The sequence below is a fragment of the Pseudophryne corroboree genome, chromosome 3 (assembly GCF_028390025.1).
Source record: "Pseudophryne corroboree isolate aPseCor3 chromosome 3, aPseCor3.hap2, whole genome shotgun sequence".
In the NCBI taxonomy this organism is placed as follows: Eukaryota; Metazoa; Chordata; class Amphibia; order Anura; family Myobatrachidae; genus Pseudophryne; species Pseudophryne corroboree.
This window is the reverse complement of record NC_086446.1, coordinates 390,470,723-390,495,752: the sequence shown is the minus strand read 5'-3', so window position 1 is coordinate 390,495,752 and position 25,030 is coordinate 390,470,723. Positions and strand designations below refer to the sequence as shown.

The 25,030-nt window shown below is 46.9% G+C and overlaps 1 protein-coding gene and 1 long non-coding RNA gene across 7 annotated transcripts in view; one reads left to right on the top strand and one right to left on the bottom strand.

Annotated features, from left to right (window-relative positions):
- LOC135055700 (uncharacterized) overlaps positions 1–7,069 on the top strand; it is a 140,148-nt gene extending 133,079 nt beyond the window's left edge. The window contains exon 3 of the long non-coding RNA XR_010243794.1: positions 6,825–7,069. This is a non-coding gene — a long non-coding RNA (uncharacterized LOC135055700). The remainder of the gene's footprint in view (positions 1–6,824) is intronic.
- Positions 1–25,030, bottom strand: part of TRMT1L (tRNA methyltransferase 1 like) — a 102,642-nt gene that overhangs the window by 53,908 nt on the left and 23,704 nt on the right. For all 6 annotated transcript variants that reach the window (XM_063960060.1, XM_063960061.1, XM_063960063.1 and 3 more), the window contains exons 7-8: positions 22,558–22,690; positions 8,566–8,677 (exon numbers count right to left, since the gene is read on the bottom strand). In XM_063960060.1, the coding sequence (XP_063816130.1) occupies positions 8,566–8,677; positions 22,558–22,690 (245 nt within the window). The remainder of the gene's footprint in view (positions 1–8,565; positions 8,678–22,557; positions 22,691–25,030) is intronic.

The following is a 25,030-nucleotide window of genomic DNA, read 5'->3' as shown; positions in this document are numbered from 1 at the left end:
TGTCAGATTCCCGTAGCTCCGCAACCAAATCCAGAGGGTCTTTCCTTTCTATAGATTTTCACCTTCAGGCGGCTCTCTACGCTGTGCCCAGCCCTTACCCCTCCCACTTCTACAAGCGCAGCGGCCATTTTAGCCTTATCTGAGCTGCAATACACATGGGATAAGCCTGCACCGGAGTTTCTACATAGTTTATTCAGCTGCATGCTTCTGTGGAGAGAGCCATCCTGCCTCCCTTTTACCAACACTGCACCAGTGTCAGATTGTATGTCCCTTACCTCAAATCATGGTGTAGGTAATTGTTTTTTCTTTTCTGTACACTGCCAGAATACTGTAGTGCAATAGTTTAATTGTATTGATATCACCGTTTACCTAAACAGTTACTACTTCTGTGTTGGGCTCACAGTTGCAATACCTAACCCACTTATTGGTTTATTTGTGGTTCTATAGGCGAATGTTACTTGGCCCTTATAGTTTCTCACACACATCTACTAAATCTGTGTCTGAGTGTTTTGCTTCTACAAGAGGTGGAGCATGTCCTCCAGGGGATCATCCAAAGCTGCTCAAAAGGAGAAGGGTACGGCTGGGCTGCACGCCTATACGTGTACAGCTTGCAAGGAAAATTTCTCTGGCACTGTGCAAGACCACACAGAGCTCTGTGACAGTTGCTCTGTTGAGCCTACAGGTGAGCCAGCTTGGGCTGCTTCCTTGGCCTCGTCTATGAAGGAACTGGCTTCCCACTTGGCAACTAACAGAACACCTCAGATACAGTACCTGTTGCCACACCTAGCGCAGACTCTTTACCTACCCAGACACAACCCCAACCTGCTGAGCAGTCATAGGTCCAGGGTTTGTCAAAATCCGTGCAGGGATTAGTACAGGCTTCTAGTAACCTACAACAGGCCCCTAGTTCTTCATCTAAGTGCAGGAGTAAAAGTTCCTCTGCACGATCCCTCATACAATCGAGGGATCTCAATCCGAGGAATGTTCCGAAGAAGGGGGGGGGGGGGGGGGGGGGGAAGAACCTCAGGCCCAAGATGGCCAAATGAGTTTAGCCATAGTAGAAGCCCTAGTCAAGGTGGTTAGAGACGTCCTTCAAATTAAGGATACGGACACCCCACCTGATGCAAACTTCTCTTTTGAAGTAAAAAGAAGGATCGGCTTTTCCTTCTTCTACACAATTGGAGGACCTTTTCAAGGAAGCCTGGTCTCATCCTCAGAAGAAATTTTTGGTAACCAAGAGGAACTCTTCCTTCTACCCCATGGCAGAAGCTGACCGGAAAAAATGGGAGTGTCCCCCGCCGATGGACGCGCATGTAGCCCGTGTGGTTAAGTTTTCCAACCTTCTCATACCGGATGTTACTTCTCTGAAAGAACCTACAGACAGGAAACTTGAGCAGTCCTTAAAATCCATCTACTCCAACGCAGATGCAGCTCTGCCCCCTGCAATTGCGTCTGCCTGGGTCTCCTTAGCAATTGGCAGCTAGTTAGATGTGTTAACAGAGGGTCTCATGTCCAACATGCGTTGTGCTGATCTTATCAAATATGTTAATATTAGGGAGGCCAACACTTTTTTAGGTGAAGCTGTATTTGATGTGGGAACATTTTCATCCAAAATTTCGGCTGCCTCAGTGGTGGCTAGACGCGCCCTGTGGTTGCGCTCTTGGCGTGCTGATGAAAATTCTAATAAAGCATTGGGGTCCTTACCCTTTTCGGGAGACGTCCTCTTTGAAGAGGAGCTGAATAATATTGTAGCCACGGATGCGCTACCAAGATCGCTTTTCTTCCTTCGGCTGCACCAAAGCCTAGTTCTACAACTTTTCGTTCCTTTCGCCCACAGAGAAAGGCCGTGGTCAACCTTCCTGCCCTTTCCAGGCTCCTTTTACCAAAGACGTCAACCATGGTCAGGAAACCGCCAGGCTCCCAAACAAAACGAAAAGCCTGCCGCATGACAGTCTGGACTCTCACCTGGAGGCTTCAGGGTGGGCGGTCGTCTACTTCGATTTTCCGAGGTCTGGAGGCAGACTACGTCGGATGTCTGGGTTCTGGGCATAGTTTCCAACAGATACGCCCTATCTTTCAGAGACAGGCCCCCAAGACATTTCTTTCCCACAGGACTGCCAGCAGACCTCGAAAAGACGACCGCACTTCAAAACGCAGTACATTCCCTACTTCTTCAAGAGGTAACTGTCCCAGTGCCAGTTCTTCAACAGGGGACGGGATTTTATTCAAATCTATTTCTCGTTCCAAAACCGGACGGCACATTCCTTCCTATACTGAACCTGCAAACCCTGAACCGGTTTCTCAGAGTTCCAAAATTTTGCATGGAATCCCTTAGGTCTATAATGCAGACCTTGGAAGAGGGAGACTTTATGGCCTCCTTATACATACAGGATGCCTATCTGCACATCCCCATTCGGAAAAGTGACCAGAAGTTTCTCAGGTTCGCTATACAGAAAAACCATTTCCAATTCCAGGCGTTACCGTTCAGACTCTCCATGGCACCGCAAGTCTTCACCAAGGTGATGGCGGTGATGACGGCACATTTGCGATTACAGGGGTTCCCGCATTCTTCCATACCTGGACGATCTCCTTCTTATGGCACAGTCTCAGGCCAGTCTTCAGGAGCAAATAAACATCACTCTGATGATTCTTCAGTCACACAGGTGGCTGATAAATTAGCAAAAATCCAGCCTCGCACCATCTCAACACATGATACACTTGGATGCTCAAGTGCAGAGGATCTTCCTCCTGGGAGACAAGCAGAGTCTTACAGGACATGATTCGCAAGTTTCTGAGTCGGAAAACTGTATCCATCCACTTCTGCATGCAACTGTTGGGGAAGATGGTACCTTGTTTCGAGATTGTGGAATATGCACAGTTCCAATCCAGACCATTCCAACTGGAACTTCTTCGGAATTGGGATCACTCTCCACTACGTCTCAAATCACAGAGGATTGTGCTCTCCAGGGACACTCATCCGTCGCTCCTTTGGTGGCTACAGACATCCCACTTGAACAAGGGTCGTTCTTTCTGCATTCTCAATTGAGCTGTCCTCATGATGGATGCCAGCCTACGAGGATGGGGCGCAGTGGTGGAAGATCGTTCCTTCCAGGGTCAGTGGACTCTTCAGGAGAGCCGACTCTCCATCAACGTACTGGAACTGTGAGCGGTGTTCAGGACCCTGACTCAAGCAGGACCTTTCTTGTATCACCGTCCACTAAGAATCCAGTTGGACAACGCGACAGCAGTCGCCTACATAAACCACCAGGGCGGCGCTCGCAGTATAGCAGCCATGAAGGAAGTCAGCCACATTTTGCGGTGGGCGGAGAAGTTTCTGCCAACCATATCCGCAGTGTACATTCCAGGAGTGTCCAACGATGGGGCCTGCACAAATCTGTTTGCATCCTAACAAAATCACAAGCTTCCTTGCTACAGAGCGTGCACAAGTGCCCCAAGCGCGTACCTAATAGACGCCTTAGCAGTCCAGTGTCAGTTTCAGATGGTGTATCTCTTTTCCACCGGTGGTCCTTCTTTTGAGGGTTCTTTACAAACTCAAATCGGAGACAGTGATCGCTATCCTGGTCGCTCCTCATTGGCCAAAGAGGGTATTATATGCAGATCTCCTCGTCCTATCAGTAGCTCCTTCATGGCGCCTGCCTATACGTCCGGACTTGCTGTCTCAGGGGCCCTGTCTACATCTGGATCTTCCACGGTCGCTTTGACGGGTTGGCTATTGAGAGGTCGTCTTGAGGACCAAAGGTTTCTCTGCCAAGGTCATTGACACTATGATTTCAGCTAGGAAGCCTTCCACCGCCAGAATATACTACAATGTTTGGCGCACCTTTTTCAAATGGTGTCACACCCGTCACTTTGACCCATTTCAGTATCGCCTTTCCAGACTTTTGGCCTTTATGCAAGCAGGGCTAAACTCTAGCCTCCGTTTAGCCTCTCTCAAGGTTCAGGTTTCAGCACTTTGTGTTGTTCCAGAGACGAGAGTCTACAGAAGGCACCCTTTGAACCTGTGGAAGATGTGAATCTTCGATGGCTCACTTGGAAGACAGTATTTCTTCTTGCCATTGCTTCGGCTAGTCGAGTTTCAGACTTGAGAGCTCTGTCTCCCAAGTCATCCTTTTTTATTTTTCTTCCAGATCTCGCGGTTCTCCGTACCAGTTTGGATTATCTACCTAAAATGGTTTCTCGATTTCATATCAATCAAGAAATTGTTGTTTCGTCCTTTTCTTCTTCGGATTCTGCATGTGATGTTGACACCATGGCCACTCTTGATGTGGTCAGGGCTTTGCGTATCCATGTGCAGCGCACTAGTGTGTTACGTAAAACGGATTCTTTGTTCATCCTTTACGACAAGCATAAACGAGCCTGGCCGGCCTACAAACAGACTATTGCTAGATGGTTGCGACTTACCCGTTGGCTGGGAAGCAGATTCCGGTATCAGTTAAGGCCCATTCCACGAGGTCAGTTAGAACCTCGCGGGTGGGTCACCGAGGGGCTTCAACGGAGCAACTTTGCAGGGCTGCTCATACTTTCCTTCGGTTCTATAGTTTTGACACCTTTTGACACCTTTGCCTCAGCTGATGCAGCTTTTGGGCGTCGGGTCCTCAGTGCAGTTTGGGAGCGTTCCAGTCTGTAAAGGCACAGCTTTGGGATGTCCCACTGTCCCCAGTGTCACACCACTGGCTGATAGAAAAAAGGGGATTTTTGTCTTACCTGTAAAATCCTCTCTTCTGAGGCCATGGTTGACACTGAGCACCCACACCCTTCAGCTCCTCGCAAGCGAATTTTTCGGACATGTTCTCCTGTTTGTCTCGTGACTGTGTGGGTTAGGTTTTTTTTGTGTATTTCAGCCTTTCCTTTCCTGTTCCTGGCTTGTGCAACAATAAACTGACTAGCCTGGTGCAGGCTGGGTATAAGGGAGGAGGGGCCTCCCAGGCTGCACTCAAATAGTTTAACTCCTTGGTGCCCAGACTGAAGCCCTAAGCTGTACCCACTGTACCCAGTGTCAACCATGGCCTCAGAAAAAAAGATTTTACAAGCAAGACAAAAATCCCATTTTCACTCCTACTTCATAACAGTATATTTTGTATTGCTTTCTTTTGACAGATATGGCTTTATTTAGGTACCACAGATAAGTAAATATAATTAACTCTGTTAGTTAACTTGATATGCTATATCCACAGCAATGGGACCAAAGAGCTTGCTGAAAGTAACTAGATAAAAGAAAAGAAAATACATAGGGCCTAATTCAGACCTGATGGCAGCAGCAAATTTGTTAGCTAATGGCTAAAACCATGTGCAGAGAGAGCTAGATTTGGGTGGGGTGTGTTCAAACTGAAATATAAATTGCAGTGTAAACATAAAGCAGCCAGTATTTACCCTGCACAGAAACAATATACCCCAACCAAATCTAACTCTCTGCAAATGTTATATCTGTCCCACCTGTAGTGCTCATGGTTTTGCCCATTAGCTAACAAATTTGCTGCTGCGATCAGGGCTCAATTAGGCCCATGGTGCGCTCCTAGGGAGCTAGGTTGAGGTGTCAGCTAGTCTGCAGGAAGTAAAGCACTGTAATTGGTACATTGAACTCTGAGGGGTTAGTTCAGTTGGATACGAGAACGAAAAAAGCATTTGGGCCTTTGCGATATTACTCAAGTTTGTGTATGGGGTGAGCAAACAGCGCCAAAAATATGCAGTAGACACAAGTTTTTCACAGTATGCCAGCTTTAGTGACCCCCAAATATACAGTCACTATACGCCACTCCCTAATACATAAAGGGCGTCCGCTACCTCTTAAGTAGGTCCTGCACTAGTACGAGTGCAGGATAAAGATTAAAAGTTGAAAACGATGGATAAGATCTGAGCGACCAATGGTGGCAGTAAATTAAAAGGACTGCTTATTTTCTTAAAAGAAGGGGGTTTATTAAGGAACAAAAAGATATAAAAACATACAACTGGCCAATCGGGGTTGCAACATCCACAGGTGCTAAATATTAGCACGATGGAACCCTAGGTACATATAAATGAAAAACCATCAAAATTATTCTAGCAAGAAAACAATTTAAAACTTATGAGGAGCACGTAAAAAAGTTTAAGAACAAATTGGAAAGCATGGGGTTATTAAAAAATACAATTCCTATGTTAAAAAATCTAAAATCTAAAGACACATGGAATTGATGAGGGATACATGAAAATTAGAATGCAATGAAAATAATGGAGATGGATATGAGTAGCTTAACTGAGGATTCAGTAGTAGTATCAGGATTCACCCTACGCGTTTCGTCTGGTCTGACTTCATCTTAAACTTTTTTACGTGCTGATTTATAACCTCAATAGGCTGATCATGTGACTTAGAAAGGACAGTGATCAACTTTATCACTTGATGTGTCTTCTGACTGTGTAAGGTTTTTATTTATCCTAAATTTATATAAAAATATATATGGAGTATTGTATCCGGATGATTGGCCGACACCCAATGGTCAATGTGTTCAATAGGTTGACAGGTTCAAATGGTCGACGTGACAATAATTGACATGAGTTTTGGGGGATTTCTTTATTTTTAGGAATTTCATACTTTACCATCCATGTGGACTACAAGAAGAGACGGTGCACTAAATTATGGGCCCACATGCTGTAAGGGAAATTTTGACACCAAAAAAACCATCAAAAACTCATGTCAACATTGTCATGTGTCGACCTGTTGACCATGTCAACTTTGTGCATATCAACCATTTGGGGTCGACCTAGACATTGTTGACCTTCTGACTGCCAACCCTTTCATTCATTCGCAATATCATCCTCCTTTTCTCTAGGCCTGCAAGCTCCTCAAGAGGATAGTCTACCTCAGTCTTTCCACTCTGCTATCCTTCCACTCCCCCCTCAACCTAGTTTCCACCAACTCCACTGAAGCTACCCTCCGTAACGTCATAAATACATAGCAACATAGTTGATGAGGATGAAAAAAGAAAAAAAAGTCGACAGAGTTCAACCTGTATTATAAAATTTAATTTAATTTAGATCAGGGATGGTGAACCTTCGGCCCTCCAGCTGTTGTTGAACTACACATACCAGCATGCCTTGCTACATTTTTGCTATTTGGCCATGCTAAAACTGTTTCAGGGATGTGTAGTTCAACAACAGATGGAGGGCCGAAGGTTCCCCATCCCTGATTTAGATGCTATATCCTTGGATATTTCTTTCAGTAAGGACTTTATCTAATCCATTTTTAAACTTATTGACTGAGTCCACCATTACTACCTTCTCTAGTAGAGAATTCCAAATCCTTACTGCTCTCACTGATGAACCCTTTCCTCCGTTGTGTATGAAATTTTTCTCTTCTAACCTCAGGGGGTGTCCACATGTTCTGTGTAGCCTTTTTTGGTAAATAGATATTCTGATAACCTTGTATTGTCCCTTTATGTATTTATAAAAATTAATAATGTCCCCTCTCAGCTGCCTCTTTTCCAGTGTAAGCATATCTAACCTTGTAAGTCTTTACTCATAATTCAGTGTCTCTAACCCCTTAAACAGTATGGTGGCTCGCGTCTAAACCCTTACTAGTTCCAAGATATACTTTTTAGAATGAGGTGCCAGAACTGTACACAATATTCCAAGCGCGGCCGTACCAATAATTTATACAGTGGCAGGATAACACTCTCATCCCTTGTCTCCATTCCCGGTTTATGCATGCTAACACCTTATTTGCTTTTGTTGCTGCATTCTGACATTGCGTACTGATACGAAATCTATTATCGATGAGCACCCCCAAATCTTTTTCAACTTCCGTTATCCGTACATTTTCTCCATTTAATTTATAGGCTGCCCGATTGTTCTTAGTTCCAAAGTGCATAACTTTACATTTGTCTATATTGAACCTCATTCTCCATTTATCTGCCCAGACCTACAGTCTTGATAACTCATTCCGTAGAGCCTCAACATCCTTGTCTGTATTAATTACTCTACACAGTTTAGTATAGTCTGCGAAAATTGACGCTGTGCTTTTCAGGCCCACTCCTAGGTCATTAATATGTTAAGCAGCAATGTCCCGAGTACTGAACCCTGCGGTATTCCACTAAGCACTGAGACCCATTCAGAGAATATCCCATTTATCACCACTCGCTGTTCCCTGTTGTACAGCCAATTACTCACCAACCCAAAATCTAAGGCCATCTACCTATTTGCCAAATTAAACAGTTTACAAACCTAGCTTCTTTCACACCCTCCATCCCATTGGCCTCTCACAGCTAAATTCTTAAGGGTACGCCGTACCCACCCACTTGCACCACTGATGCTATGTACTTATGCAATGGTTAGCTGCTGTGTAGTCTACTTCTGTTCTGCCATTTATTTTAATATTTATTGCTGTATGGTTTATGGTTATTATAAAAAGATGTAAACCATCCATATACATTCCAGTTATAACACGATTTACACTACCGTTTTGGATCACCACAAGGTGTTTGATGGCTGAATATGGATGGACCTTCCCTTACAAAAAGGGCAGACTACAATATGTTCAAATGGAGATAATTTAAAATTTTAATTTTGACTTACCTGTTTGTTTTCATTACTGGATTAAAAAAAGTTTCTGAAATTAGCGGAGTATTAAAATTAGGAAGAACTCGAACGTCAATATTTAACTCCTGTAAAATTACTCCAGGACTACCTGTGAAAAAAAAACAAATAGGGTAAAACGCAAAGGCAAGGTAGGGGTTTCATAAATATTTATGGAACATTAACGAAGTGTATAGATTTCATTGCATTTTGTGGTTAATAATTAACAGGATTTTTTATTTGTTATAGATTATCTTCCTAATTTCTGCACTTTTACTTGTATATTTTGGTAGAGATCATTTAAATATAATTTACAAATTAGCCTGAAGTATGTATTTAGGATGGTAATGTGAAAATGTATCTTTGAAATTAATGTATTTTATATAGTCACACACACACACTATGAACAATAGATAAAATAAACAGTCGCATCATATAATGGCTATATGCAATACAGTTTGTGTGTTCCATCTGGCATGGAGGCTGCAGTAAATAGAACCACCCAGTAACAAAGACAAGCAGGTCGGCAACAGATGCGTGTGGGCAGGGCCGCCATCAAGGGGGTGCTCTGTGCACAGTTGTCACGGGCCCGGCCACTCTAACAGAGTGGAGGGCCCGGGCTGCTCAAACAGCCATCCGTGGATATTCCCGGCGGCGGACACATCACTGACCGCGGCTGGCCGCCTGGCTGACTCTACCAGTACCAGTTAATTGTTTGATACACACTGCGCACTCGCTCACATTGCCCTTAACTAAATATGCCGCCCGGCGTCTGCCTGTCATTCTGCGCTCAGCACTGAGCCACCCACTGCCGTCTGCCGCTGCCCGCCGCTCCCCTTCTGCTGGGCCTCAGCCAGGCAGCCTGCCCTGCACTGTCGGTCAGACTCACGTCAGTGCAGCAACAGCTATCATCGCCTGCCGCCGATGATCAATCAGGCTCCGCAAGCAGCAGCTTGCTGTGCCTGTTTGAATAAAGTTTTTTGTGTTTTAGACGCAGCATGACGTCACGCACGTCAGAAAAGAGGAGCCTGAGAAGACTGAAGAGCTAGAACTGGAGTCAGGAAAGCCAGGAACAGCGTGGGCGAGAGAGCAGAGAGAGGAGGACTCTCAGGACGGATTTGGAAAGGTAAGTATTTTTTTTGTGTGTTTGTAATAGTTTGTGATTCTTTGAAGGGGGTCCAGGGCTGGCTCAGGCAGCTGTAATGGGAATTTGAAACAAAAAAAAAACAAAAAACAAAACAAAACAGGAAACAGCGCTTCAAAACAGTAGTGCTGCAACTGCTGCTGGGGTGGTCACCTCACCCCCAAAGATAGATACAATATAGTAGGGTTTTGCAGCTGTGCGCACCTCTGGGATGAAGAGAATCAATTATTTAAACTGATTGCAAACCATAAAATTCATTAATTCAGTCCAAGATCTTCAAATGTTCAGATGTAATTCCTCTTCTTTATAAAACTTCGAAAGCAGATAGATACACGCTCATCCACCTCTCTGATGCTGCAGACATCACATGTGTATCCAAAGAAGATCCATTGATTGCTGAAAAGGGGTTCAATCTCCAAGGTAAAAATCAGGGAAGATACCTTTTCCCTGGAGAGGGTCATGTTGGGAGAAAACAAAAGACTTCCCATCTGAGGTAGATTTAGTTAATACTGGCACTAGAAAAGGTATCTCCCCTGATTTTTTTCAGTCCCGGGCCCCATAATTTCTGGTGGCAGCCCTGCGTGTGGGTGACAGCAAGGGCACTGAGAGGGATGGGTTGGATTAACAGGGTTCCCTGTTAAACCTCCTGGGATGCCCAAAAGGTATGACCAGCTGTGGCTGCATGGCGGCTGGGATGGCAGCAAATTAGACACCAATAAGTGACCAGCTGGCAGTGGAGTCATGGATGTGAGAAAATCAGTGTTGCTACGACAGATCAGCAGGGATCCTGGAGAGCGATGAAGCAGAAGCAGTCACCACTCCCATAGGTACCCACTTTCATGTGTCGGGGGGGGGGGGGGGGGAGAAAATATGTCTGGAAAGGAATGTCTCCCTTTGGAGAGGCCACACATGGCATCACTCTGTGGCTGCTTATACACTGGCTGTGAAACGAGGGGGGTGGGGGCGACTTATGGCATGTGTGTGGAGGTCAAATGGCACATGGAGGAGGTCAAGTAAGGACATGTGTGTGGAAAGCCTGATGGGCATGTTGGGGGTCTGTTCAGCATGTGTAGTGTTTAATGGCATATGGGGTTGGTTTGGTGGCTTGTTGGTAGATGTGACTGTCATTTGAGGGTAAAGACAAGGAGGACGCCGAGATGTGTCCGAATGGACTCTTGGGATGGAGCACTCCGATATAATTATGTTTCTATTTAATTATGTCTGGTCTTTATATGTTATGAGTCAATATTTCACCATTTTAGAAAGTTTTGGAGAATTTGGTACTCCAGTTTCTCTAGCATCCATAAGGGATACTGGGGAGACTTAGTACGATGGGGTATAGACGGGGTCCAAAGGAGCCGGTGCACTTTAAATTTTTTCACTGGGTGTGCTGGCTCCTCCCCTCTATGCCCCCTCCGACAGGCAGTTTAGAAATAAGTGCCTTCAGGAGAGGATGCACATCTCTGAGCGCCAGAGAGTTTTCTACAATTTCTTTTAAAAGTTTATTTTCGGTATGCTGTTTGGACAACAGCATACTTGCACCGTGGGAGTTGGGAGGGGGTGACGGTCGCTGTCCTGAGGGATTGTTGTTCAGCGGGGCACTGCGCCTTGGCTGTCACAACCCCTAACGATGCCTGAAGGGGACGACTGTGGCGAGTACAAACCGGTAACCCCGCTAGGGGAATCCCCCGGTTCAAGGTGCGGCTGAACGCGGGTGCGGCATACGAGACCCTCCTGGGGGGAACCCGCTAGAGCCCTCCGTGTAGACTGCCTTCTAACAGCTTGAACTAGCACTTATGTTATGTTTTTAAGCAAACAGGAGACATTGCCAGCATAAAAAAAAAAAAAAATAACTGTAGCTCCGGCATCTTTGGAGGGGGGCGGAACTACCTCAGAGCGGGACCAGAGGCATTTTGGAGACTTCCTCTGCTTAAGGCAGCCACAGACAGCACACACAGCGCTTCCTTCCTCACAAGACAAGCTGAAAAACTGGTACAGGGTGTAGCAAAGGGGCAGAGCCGCTACTGTACACTATCTGGATCCTCCACAGGACAGAAATTATTACGGGTTCACTACGGCTGGCCGGCGGTCGGGCTCCCGGCGACCAGCATCCCGGCGCCGGGAGCCCGACCGCCGGCTTACCGACAGCTTGGCGAGCGCAAATGAGCCCCTTGCGGGCTCGCTGCGCTCGCCACGCTACGGGCACGGTGGCGCGCTACGCGCGCCACACTATTTTATTCTCCCTCTATGGGGGTCGTGGACCCCCACGAGGGAAAATAATTGTCGGTATTCCGGCTGTCGGGCTCCCGGCGCCGGTATACTGAGCGCCGGGAGCCCGACCGCCGGCAAACAGAAGACCACCCATTATTACTGTTACTGTGATATATTTAGCTGTCAGCCTCACTGGGACTGTGCAGCTAGGGGTGTGCTGGTGTTCATCTCTGTGTGTGTCTCCTCTCAAATACAGTAAGGGCAGGCTTGGAAAGTATTACTGACTGTGTATATTCTTGTGCTTACTGTGTAACATGGGTACACAAAAGCTGTGCAGTGCATGTCACACTAGATTCTAGACTCTCAAGCGTCATCTGATTCTGTTTCTTGTGAACAATGCAGCCAATCCTCACAAATCAGTGAAGGGGCTGTGGGAGAGGGTCCAGAGCCCTCCTGGCTAGGGTCTCTAAAAACTCATGACCTATTCAAAGTAGCCTGGAAAAATCCAGACAAAAAATTCCAAGTGTCAAAGAAGTTTTTGCGCACTTTCCCAGTTGCTCCTGAAGGTAGGAAATTTTGGGAAGAACCCCCAGGGGTTGATGTATCAGTCTCACGACTGTCCTAAAAGGCGGTGCTGCCTGCCCCGGGGCTCCTTTACTATAAAAGATCATGGGGACAGAAAAATAGAGGCTGCACTCAAATCTATTTATATGGCAGCAGGTGTATCGCAACGGCCGGTCATAGCGGGTTGCTGGATGACCCATGCTATTCATTCATAGGCCACTCAAATTCAGAAGGGCCTCTCCGGGGCTATACCTCTGGTCACTACGGTGACCCTCCTAAGGCACATTCAGGACACTACACACGTCCTGTGTGATTCGCTCAAGGAGATGGGAAATATTAATGCTAGGACTTCTGCCATGACAGTGTCGGCGCACAGACCTTTGTGGTTGCATCAGTGGATGGATAACGGACGCAGAATCAAAGCGCAGTGTAGAATCCCTCCCTTTTTCAGGGGAATGGCTCTTTGGGGTTGAGTTGGATACGTGGATTTCCAAAGTCACTGCAGAGAAATCCATGTTTCTCCTCACCGAGGCCCCGCCGGCTAGGCGTTCCTACCCTGGGCTGACTGTTCAGTCCTTTTGATCTAAAAGATTTCGTTCTAGGGTCAAAAGTGCCTCTAATGCAAATAGAGGCGCCAGAGGCAAGTCAAAAAGACCTGCAGCAGACGGTTCTCAGGAACAGAGCACCAGTTCTGCTTCCACTGAGTCCTCAGCATGACGGTGCCTACCCACCCAGAGGACATCTTGAGGTGGGAGCCCAACTGCGTCACTTCAGCCGCATCTGGGAAAGCTCCTGCCAGGATACCTGGGTAAGGGACCTAATTTCTCAGAACTACAAGCTGGAGTTAGACTGTGCTCCTCCCCAACGATTTTTTATATCAAGCTTACCAGCTTTGGAGGATATGCAGGCAACGTTGCAACAGGCCATCAGAAAGTTGGTCTAGTCCCAAGTCATTGTTCCAGTACCTACACCACAACGTGGCAGGGGTTATTACTCCAACCGGTTTCTGGTACCAAAGCCGGACGGCTCATTTTGAATCTAAAGTCCTTGAATTCTTACCTAAAAGGTTTTCAAGTTCAAAATGGAATCCCTGAGGGCAGTGATTGCGGGTCTGGAAGAACAGGAAATCCTGGTTTCCCTGGATATCAAGGATGCCTACCTTCATATTCCAATTTGGCCACCTAATCAGACTTCTCTGAGGTTTTCCCTATTGGACGATCACTACCAGTTCCAGGCACTACCCCTTTGGCCTGTCCACAGCTCCGAGGGTGTTCACGAAGGTGATGGTGGAGACGATGTTCCAAGGGTCCTCAGGGTCACTCAGAGTCCAGGGGGTCAATGTTGTCCCTTACCTGGACAATCTTCGATAAAAGCAAGATCCACGGAGCTTTTATTGCTCCATATCAACCACACTATCCAACTTCTGTCACGCTATGGGTGGATTCTCAATCTACAGAAGTCCCACCTGGAGCCGACTCAGCGGCCCCTGTTCTTGGGGATGTTACTGGTTACTGTGGCCCAGAAGGTGTTCCTCCCAAAGGACAAGGCGAGAATACTTCAGGAGATGGTCCGCTAGGTGCTCCGACCTGCTCGTGTATCCATCCATCTTTGTATCAGATTGTTGGGGAAGTTGGTCACCTCCTACGAGTCGATCCAATATGGGAGGTTCCATGCCAGAACTTTTCAAATGGATCTCCTGAGCAAGTGGTCCGGATCACATCTACAGATGCACCGGATGATTCGGCTGTCACCTCAGGCCAGGATTTCCCTCCTGTGGTGGCTGTACTCCTCCACTCTCCTGGAAGGCCGAAGTTTCGGGATTCAGGATTGGACCCTCCTCACGACAGATGCAAGTCTGCGAGGATGGGAAGCTGTCACCCAAGGGGCGCAGTTCCAGGGCGGGTGGTCAGCCCACAAAGCCCTCTTTCCGATCAACATTCTGGAACTTCGGGCGATTTACAATGCTCTGCTTCAGGCCACTCCTGTGCTCACGGATCATTCGATCCAAGTTCAGTTGGACAATGCCACAGCAGTGGCGTACATCAATCGGCAAGGAGGGACAAAAAGCAGAGCCTGCATGCGAGAGGTGTCAAAGATACTCCTCTGCGCAGAAAGAAATGCAAGAGCAATGTCAGCAATCTTCATTCCGGGTGTGGACAACTGGGAAGCAGACTTCCTGAGTCGTCACGATCTCCACCCGGGGAAGTGAGGACTCCACCAGCAGGTGATCCAACAAATCATCCACCGGTGGGGCTGCCTGCAGATAAACATGATGGCTTCACGTCTCAACAAGAAGCTTCACTGGTATTGCTCACGAACCAGGGATCCTCAGGCGAGGGCAGTGGATGCACTGATGTCACCTTGGCCTTACCGGCTGGTCTACCTGTTTCCTCCGATTCCGTTGCTCCCAAGGGTGCTCAAGTGAATCAGAAATCAAAGTAGTCCAGGCAATTCTGATTGCCCAGATTGGCCCCGGAGGGCGTGGCACGCGGATCTTCTGGACATGTCCGAAGACCCTTGGCCTCTACCACTAAGAAGGGATCTTCTACCACAAGGACCGTTCGACTACCCGGACTTACGGTGACTTCGTTTGACGGCATGGAAGTTGAGAGGAACATTCTAGCTCACAAGGGCCTAGTCAAAAAATAGAATTTTAATACCTACCGGTAAATCCTTTTCTCTTAGTCCATAGAGGATGCTGGGGATGCTTCAAGAACCATGGGGTATAGACGGGATCCGCAGGAGACATGGGCACTTTAAGACTTTAAAAGGGGTGTGAACTGGCTCCTCCCTCTATGCCCCTCCTCCCGACTCCAGTTATAGGAACTATGCCCAGGGAGAAGGACATTTCGAGGAAAAGGATTTAAATTTTTAAAACTAAAGGTGAGATACATACCAGCTCAAACCTCAGACACGCCGTACAACATGGCATTCAACAACAACGCATGCAACGGCATGACCAACATCAGCCACAGACTGACTGTACTTAACTCAACATGAGTGTAACCAAAAAACCAAACTGCAGAAACAGCCCGCACTGGGACGGGCGCCCAGCATCCTCTACGGACTAAGAGAAAAGGATTTACCGGTAGGTATTAAAATACTATTTTCTGATACGTCCTAGAGGATGCCGGGGATGCTTCAAGAACCATGGGGTTTATACCAAAGCTCTAGAACGGGCGGGAGAGTGCGGATGACTGCAGCACCGATTGACCAAACAAGAGGTCCTCCTCAGCCAGGGTATCAAACTTGTAAAACTTTGACTAAGTAGCAGCTCGGCAAAGCTGTAATGCAGAGACCCCTCGGGCAGCCGCAAAGGACGAGCCCACCTTTCTGGTAGAATGGGCTTTTACCGATTTCGGTAACGGCAATCCTGCCGTAGAATGAGCATGCTGAATCGTGTTACAGATCCAGCACGCAATAGTATGCTTGGAAGCAGGAGCCCCAATCTTGTTGGGAGCCCACAGGACAAACAGAGCCTGTTTTCCTAAGCTGAGCCGTCCTGGCGACATAGATCTTCAAAGCTCTGACCACATCGAGAGACTTCGACTCCGCCAAGGCGTCAGTAGCCACTGGCACCACAATCGGCTGGTTTACATGAAATGATGAAACCACTTTTGGCAGAAATTGCTGACGAGTTCTCAACTCCGACTATCAGCATGGAAGATTAAATAGGGGCTTTTGTGAGACAAAGCCGCCAACTCAGATACCCGCCTTGCGGATGCCAAGGCCAACAACATGACTACTTTCCAAGTAAGGAATTTTAACTCAACCTTACGTAAAAGGTTCAAACCAATGAGATTGCAGGAACTGCAATACCACATTAAGATCCCACGGTGCCACTGGGGGCACAAATGGAGGTTGTATGTGTAGCACACACCTTTCACGAAGGTCTGAACTTCCGGAAGGTAGGCCAATTCTTTTTGAAAGAAAATAGATAAGGCTGAAATTTGTACTTTAATAGAGCCCAACTTTAGGCCCGCATCCACACCTGCTTGCAAAAAATGGAGCAAACGCCCCATCTGAAATTCTTCCGTAGGAGCTTTCTTGGATTCACACCAAGACACATATTCTCTCCAAATACGGTGGTAATGCTTTGCCGTTACTTCCTTTCTAGCCTGAAGCAGAGTGGGAATGACTTCACTGGGAATACCCTTTCTGGCTAGGATCTGGCGTTCAACCGCCATGCCGTCAAACGCAGCCGCGGTAATACCTGATACACGCACAGACCTTGTTGCAACAGGTCCTCCCGTAGAGGAAGCGGCCAGGGATCTTCTATGTGCAACTCCTGAAGATCTGGATACCAGGCCCTCCTTGGCCAGTCTGGAACAATGAGTACTGCCTGAACCCTTGTTCATCTTATAATCTTTATCACCTTTGGAATGAGTGGAAGTGGAGGGAACACATAGACCGACGGAAACACCCACGGTGTCACTAGGGCGTCCACCGCTATTGCTTGAGGGTCCCTCGACCTGGAACAGTATCTCTGAAGTTTCTTGTTGAGGCGGGATGCCATGATGTCTATTTGAGGAATTCCCCAACGACTTGTCACTTCTGCAAAAACCTCTTGATGAAGACCCCACTCTCCTGGATGGAGATCGTGTCTGCTGAGGAAGTCTGCTTCCCAGTTGTCGCTCCTGGAATGAAGACTGCTGACAGAGCGCTTGCATGTCTTTCCGCCCCGCAAAGAACTTTCGTGGCCACGGCCATCGCCGCTCTACTCTTTGTTCCACCCTGGCGGTTTATGTACGCCACTGTTGTTGTCTGACTGAATCAAGACGTGCAGAAGATGTTCCGCTTGCAGAATGCCGTTGTAAATGACCCTTCATTCCAGAATGTTTATGTGCAGACAAGCTTCCTGGCTTGACCATATTCACTGAAAGTTTCTCCCCTGTGTGACTGCTCCCCAGCCTCGGAGACTTGCATCTGTGGTCACCAGGATCCAATCCTGAATCCCGAACCTGCGTCCCTCCAGAAGGTGAGAACTGTGCAGCCACAACAGAAGGGAGATCCTGGTCCTGGAAGATAGGATTATTTTCCGGTGCATGTCCAGGTGAGACCCGGACCACTTGTCCAACAGGTCCCACTGAAACACCCTGGCATGGAACCTGCCATACAGAATGGCCTCGTAGGCCACCACCATCTTTCCCCAGCAACCAAGTGCATTGAAGAACTGACACTTTTGCCGGTTTCAGAATCTGTTTTACCATGTTCTGTATTTCCAGAGCCTTTTCCACTGGAAGAAAAACGCTCTGTAATTCTGTATCCAGAATCATACCCAGGAATGACAGCCATGTCGTCGGAACCAACTGTGATCTTGGCAAGTTTAGGAGCCAACCATGTTGTTGCAGAATCGTCAGTGAGAGCGCAACATTTTTCAGCAATTGCTCCTTGGACCTCGCCTTTATGAGGAGATAGTCCAAGTACGGGATAATTGTAATTCCCTGCTTGCACAGGAGAACCATCATTTCCGCCATAACCTTGGTGAAAATCCTTGGTGCCGTGGACAGACCAAACGGCAACGTCTGAAATTGGTAATGACAATCCTGAACAGCAAACCTCAGGTATGCCTGATGTGGAGGATATATGGTAACGTGCAAGTAAGCATCCTTTATGTCGACCGACACCATAAAATCCCCCTCCTCCAGACTGGAGATCACTGCTCGGAGAGATTCAACTTTTTCAGAAAGAAATTAGGGATTTTAGGTTCAGAATCGGTCTGACTGAGCCATCCGGCTTCGGGACCACGAACAGACTTGAATAAAAACCCTCCCCCCGTTGTGACGGGGGTACCGTGACAATGACTTGATTTTGACATAGCTTTAGTATTGCCGCGCATACTACCTCCCTTTCTAGATGAGAAGCTGGCAAGGTCGATTTGAAAAATCAGTGAGGGGGCACGTCTTGAAACTCTAATTTGTACCCTTGGGTTATTATTTCTAATATCCAAGGATCCAGGTCCGAGTGTACCCAGACCTGACTGAAGAGCTTGAGACGCGCCCCCACCGGTGCGGACTCCCGCAGAGGAGCACCAGTGTCATGCGGTGGATTTGGTAGAAGCCGGGGAGGACTTCTGCTCTTGGGAACTTGCCACAGCCTGTGACCTCTTTCCCCTTCCTCTTCCTCTTGCAGCAAGGAAGGAGGACCCTCGTCCTTTTTTGAATTTATTAGGCCGAAAGGACTGCATCTGATAGTGGGTTGTTTTCTTCTGTTGTGCAGGAACATAAGGTAAAAATGACGACTTACCCGCGGTAGCCGTAGATACCAGGTCAGTGAGGCCGTCACCAAACAAGACACTACCGTTAAATGGCAAAGACTCAATCGCCTTTTTAGAGTCAGCATCAGCATTCCATTGATGAATCCACAATGCTCTCCTAGCGGAGACTGCCATGGCATTGGCCCTTGATCCCAAAAGGCCAATATCCCTTACAGCTTCTTTTAAATATGCTGCAGCATCCCTGATATGACCCAGAGTCAAAAGCATACTATCCCTGTCTAGGGAATCTCTCTCAGATTACAAGTTATCTGCCCACTTTTCAATAGCGCTACTCACCCATGCCGAAGCAACGGCAGGCCTGAGTAGCGAACCCGTAGTGACAAATGGATTTTAGTGCATTTTCCTGCTTACGATCCGCAGGATCCTTTAGGGCTGCAGTGTCAGGAGACGGAAGCGCCACCTTTTTTGGATAGATGCGACAGAGCTTTATCCACCATGGGGGTCGACTCCCACTTTTCCCTGTCCCCAAAAGGAAACAGATATGCCACTGGAATTCTTTTGGGAACCTGTATCTTCTGGTCAGGATTTTCCCAAGCCTTTTCAAAAAGAGTGTTCAGTTCATGAGAGGGAGGAAACGTTACCTCAGGTTTCTTTCCTTTATACATACAGACCCTAGTATCAGGAACAGCAGGGTCCTCTGTTATATGCAACACTTCTTTTATTGCCACAATCATGTACTGAATGCTCTTAGCCAGTTTAGGATTTAATCTGGCATCATTATAGTCGACACTGGAATCAGAATCCGTGTCGGTATCTGTATCTGTTATCTGGATAAATGCACGTTTCGGTGACCCCGAAGGAGTCTGAGCTTGTGACAATGCATCTTCCATGGATTTCCTCCATGTCTAGCTTTTAGACTCAGATTTATCTAATCTCTTCGTCAACCGAGCCACATTAGCATTCAAAACTCTCAACATATTTACCCAATCAGCCGTCGGCGGTGCCGACACGGTCACTCCCACAGCCTTTTCTGTCCCCACTCCAGCCTCCTCCTGGGAAGAGCACTCAGCCTCAGACATGTCGACACACACGTACCGAAACCCACAACCACACTGGGTCTATAGGGGACAGACCCACAACAAAGCCCGTTAGAGACACACAGTGGGAGTTCTGCAAGCTCACAACCCAGCGCCTATCCCGGTTCTGAAACGAGTAAAATACTGCCCAGACCGGTTAGCGCTTTTATATTCAAATAATTTGCACCAAATCTCTTCTGCCCCCCCCCCCCCCCCCCCATTTTGCACCCTGTTACTTGTACAGCAGTGTGCGAGGCCAGGCTCAGCGTTGCAGCTTCTGTGAAGAGAAAATGGCACTGGTCAGAGCGGTGAGGGCTAAGCCACGCCCCCTTAATTTTATATCTTTATACTGGCGGGGGTCCGTAATCAGTGCCCAGGCACGTTATACACTTTTTGCCAGTGGCTAAATTGAGGATTTATGCTGCCCAGGGCGCCCCCCCCTCCCTGCGCCCTGTAGTGCCGTTCTTATGAGGGAGCAAGGCTCACCCGGCTTCTATCTTCTGGCTCTGCAAGGGGGGTGGCGGCGCGGCTCCGGGAACGAGCAGCTAGGCGCACCAAGTGATCGGACCCTCTGGAGCGAATGGTGTCCAGTAGCCTAAGACGCAGAGCCTTTGAACTCACAGAAGTAGGTCTGCTTCTCTCCCCTCAGTCCCACGATGCAGGGAGCCTGTTGCCAGCAGGACTCCCTGAAAATAATAAACCTAACAAAGTATTTTTTTCGGAGAAACTCTGGAGAGCTACTCAGTGTGCATCCAGTCTCACTGGGCACAGAATCTAACTGGAGTCTGGAGGAGGGGCATAGAGGGAGGAGCCAGTTCACACCCATTTTAAAGTCTTAAAGTGCCCATGTCTCCGGCGGATCCCGTCTATATCCCATGGTTCTTGAAGCATCCCCAGCATCCTCTAGGACGTATGAGAAAGTGTTTTGTACCATGGTAGCAATAACCTATCATCATCTCTGGAGAAGATATGTCTCTTGGTGCAAGGAACGCATGTATCCACCTGCAGAGTTCAACTTGGGACGTTTCTTATGTTTCCTGCAGGCTGGTGTGAATAAGGGCTTGCACTCTGGGTTCCATTAAGGTCTATATTTCAGCTCTCTCCATTTTCTTCCAGAAGAAATTGGCACTGTTGCCAGAAGTTCAGACCTTCTTGCAAGGGGTACTCCACATACAACCTCCTTTTGTGCCGCCTACAGCGCCCTGGGATTTGAATGTAGTGTTGGAATTTCTACAGTCCTCCTGGTTTGAACCTTTGATGACGGTAGAAGACAAGTACCTCACGTGGAAGACAGTGATGTTACTGGCCCTGGCTTCTGCTAGACGTGTCTGAGCACTGGGGGCCTTATCGTGTAAAAGTCCATACTTGGTCTTTTACGAGGACAGAGCGGAGCTCAGGACTAGGCAGCAGTTCCTGCCGAAAGTGGTCTCTGCGTTTCACTTGAATCAATCTATTGTGGTTCCGTCGCTTCTGCTCCTCCGGAGGCATTGGATGCTGTGCGAGCCTTTAAGATCTATGTCAAGCGAACGGCTCGGATCAGAAAGATGGATTCCTTGTTCGTGCTCTATGATGCGCAGAAGAAGGGTTTTTCTGCTTCGAAGCAGTCCATTGCTCACTGACTTAGGCTTACTATCCAACAGGCCTATGTGTCGGCAGCCTTACCTGTTCCTAAGTCTCTGAAAGCACACTCTACAAGACCTGTGGGCTCTCCCTGGGTGGCTGCCCGTAAAGTCTCGGCCTTGCAACTATGTTGAGCTGCTACCTGGTCGGGGAAGAACACCTTTTGTGAAATTCTACAAGTTTGATAACCTGGCCAAAGAGGATACAAAGTTTGGTCAGGCAGTGCTGCAGACGTCTCCGCACATTCCCACCCATTCTGGACGCTTTGGGACATCCCCATCACACCAAGTCTCCCCAATATCCCTTATGGATGTTAGAGAAACTAGGATTTGAATTAGCTACCGGTAAATCCTTTTCTCGTAGTCCATAAGGGATATTGGGCGCTCGCCTCAGTGCATTATCTTTTCTGCAGGTTCTCTTATGTGGTTACCTGCTCAGCTGTTGCTGTTATTGTTACCAGCCGTTGCTGGTTGTTATATGTTCGTGGTGTGCTGATGTTAAATCTCACCACTCTTTGTCGTCATGTTCCTTCTCTCATATATGTCCTTTCTCCTTCGGGCACTGTTTTACCTATAACTGCCTGTGGGAGGGGGCATAGAGGGGAGGAGCCAGCACACCCAGTTAAGAAATTTAAAGTACACCGGCTCCTATGGACCATGTCTATACCGCATCGTACTAAGTCTCCCCAATATCCCTTATGGACTGCGAGAAAAGGATTTACCGGTAGGTAATTAAAATCCTATTTTTATTATGTATCAGACTAGTAAAAGTTAAGTTTTAAATAACATCTGTTTCTATCCTAAGTATCCAGAACCTTGATTGAGAGTATATCTGAATGCCCCTTCCCAAGAGAGTCCATTCGGATGCATCTCAGCGTCCTCCTTGTCTTTACAATATATCTTATACTCACTCTCAGGGAGCACCCAAGTGTCCTTATTTTAATTGACTTTGGTGTATTTCGGATACAGGCAATATATAGCCGTAATTAACTAACTAGTATAGTGACACTTTGCTGTATATACCTGAACCTGTGCGGTCTCTACACCCTTCTCTAACACTGTCATTTGAGGGTGTCTGATGATATGGGTGGATGGGGAGTTTCCAAGCTGTTTGTCCCAGATAAAAGAAAGAATAGCTTAACTCCTTGAACCACCACTTACTAGAGGATGGTTTCACTTGGGTTTCCCCATTGTCCACATGGCGCTTAATGTGTTTTATCATTTCTGTTCTTCTGCGGGCCACAGTTGCTGAGCAGATAATACAATGGTAATGAGCACTTTGTTTACTAGGCAACTGCAAGACAAAAAAAAGTTAAAACAAAAGTCATTAGTAGCAAGCCATGAGAACATTACAATGAAAAGCGGTATTAGTGGGGGGGGAATATAATATAATATAATATAATAACATATATATATAATTTTATAATATATTTTATAGTTAGTAACAGGAGACTTGCTAAAATGTGCTCTGCTAAAAAAATTCCACCAGCGACTGACTCCAGGCTTGTGCAAAGATAACAAATACCTTTTATTCATGTTGTTCAAATACAGAGATACACATAACCAAAGATCACTATCTTTAGTATAAACAACCAGGGAGGTTAGGCCCAGCCTCACTCCCTCTTACTTAATAAGGAACCCTCCAGGTCCCGGCATCCTGACACTAGTGGCTCAGCCCTCCAGATCCCACTGTCCCTAGCAGGCCTATCACCTGGACACTAACTGCCTTCAGGAGCCCTGACTCATGGGAGAGACTCTGCTTTAAACCAAGCAGCCAGGTGCTGGCTAATGAAGCAGCTTCTTGGGCTAAGAAGCCTATAAGACCTGGTCTGGGCCAAATGGATGGGAACCCATGCCCCCCCAGGACCCTGTGTGTAACTTACAGGTGGCAAAGTACCTCTCCTGCCACTGTATGTATGTATGTATGTATATTTATTAAGCAGAACGAATCGACGATTCCTCGAATTACATCACCCGGGGCGGTGACTGCCTCACCACCGGGAGAGGGGAGACGGCAACATTACCTTAGCGGGAGAGACCGGTGAGTCCCTCGACTCTCTTCCGTTTCACGGACATACGTTACACCACGCCCGGGGCGGTGATAGCCTCACCACCGGGAAAGGAGGGACGATTTCTCTCACATATGTGAAAGCTACAGGCGGTAAATATAAAATTCTCAGCCCACTTTGAACTATTTATCGTGGCCGGGACGCCGGCACTTAAAGCCAATAGCTATATTTATGTGGATCGTGCAAAGGATATTGCAACTATTGATTCACATTGTCTCTAAAAAGGACACTTAAGTATCTATTTAATCACATTGAAGCATATCTATTAGAGCTGCTACAAAAGTTACCTATGTACTCTGGAATGTTCTGTGTATATTAACCATTTGATGCTTTCTTAAATATATATATATATATATATATTTTGTTTTTACATTCCACTTTGTGGATTATTTGGTACAAAATAAAAGGTATTTTACTATATTATATATAGACAGTTTCCCGACCTCATTTCTGATAACTCCACAGCCATTTTTTCAAACTTTAATTTTACTTTTCTATATACACATTTATATTTACATATTCTATAGTGCGTTGTTTTTTTTTATTCTTTTCATTTTGTTTATGCTAGAGACCCTAACCAAGTCTCAAAACATACGCTGCTGTTTATTTATATTTAAAGTTGTATTTATACAAAAAATCTTATATATATGTATTATTAGCGCCAGGAGAGTGGGATTGGCATACCACTGGGGATTTTATCTCCTTTTTATACCCTAGTACATATAATCCCAGGCCTAGGGGTCCGGTTTTTCAGCCATTTCGGTCGCAAGGAAAAGCAAATAGTGAACGTAAGCAGCCCCAATACAATAAGTTTGGTAAGGCAAAGAAGCATTGGGCCAGCTTCCAAAACAAAAGATAAGCCATCAGCCTGAAGGTGCGGGCCTCCACCTGGGGGACCCCAGGGTAGGGGGCAGACTTCTTCATTTTGCACAGATATGGCAGCAGTCTACAACAGATGCCTGGGTGCAAGAAGCGGTATCTCTGGGTTATGTTTTCCCTTTCAAGAAGCAGCCTCCTCGAAGGTTCTTCTGCACCAGCCCATCTCAGGTAGAGGCGAAGGCCAGAGTCCTGCAAGAAGCAGTTCAGAAATTGCTTCAGTTAGGAGTAATTATTCCAGTACCCCCTGCACAGCAAGTACAGGGTTTTTACTCCAACCTGTTTTTGGTTCAAAAGCCAAATGGGTCGTTTCGACCCATTCTCAATCTCAAAATGCTAAACAAATACATTTGGGTACCGCGGTTCCACATGGAGACGTTACGCTCCATAGTTTTGGCCATGGAACCAAGGGATTATATGGTATCCCTGGATATACAGGATACTTACCTACATGTTCCTATAGCACTGTCTCATCAGTGTTATCTCAGGTTCGCCATCCTCCAGCAGCATTTTCAGTTCCAGGCTTTACCCTTTGGGTTAGCCAAAGACCCAGAGTATTTACCAAAATGATGGTGGTTATGGCAGCTTATCTCCACAAGCAGGGGATAAGGATTTTTCCATACCTCGACAACCTTTTAATCCTGGCACAATCCCAGGAATTGCTCCAGGGCCATCTCCAACAGACCATA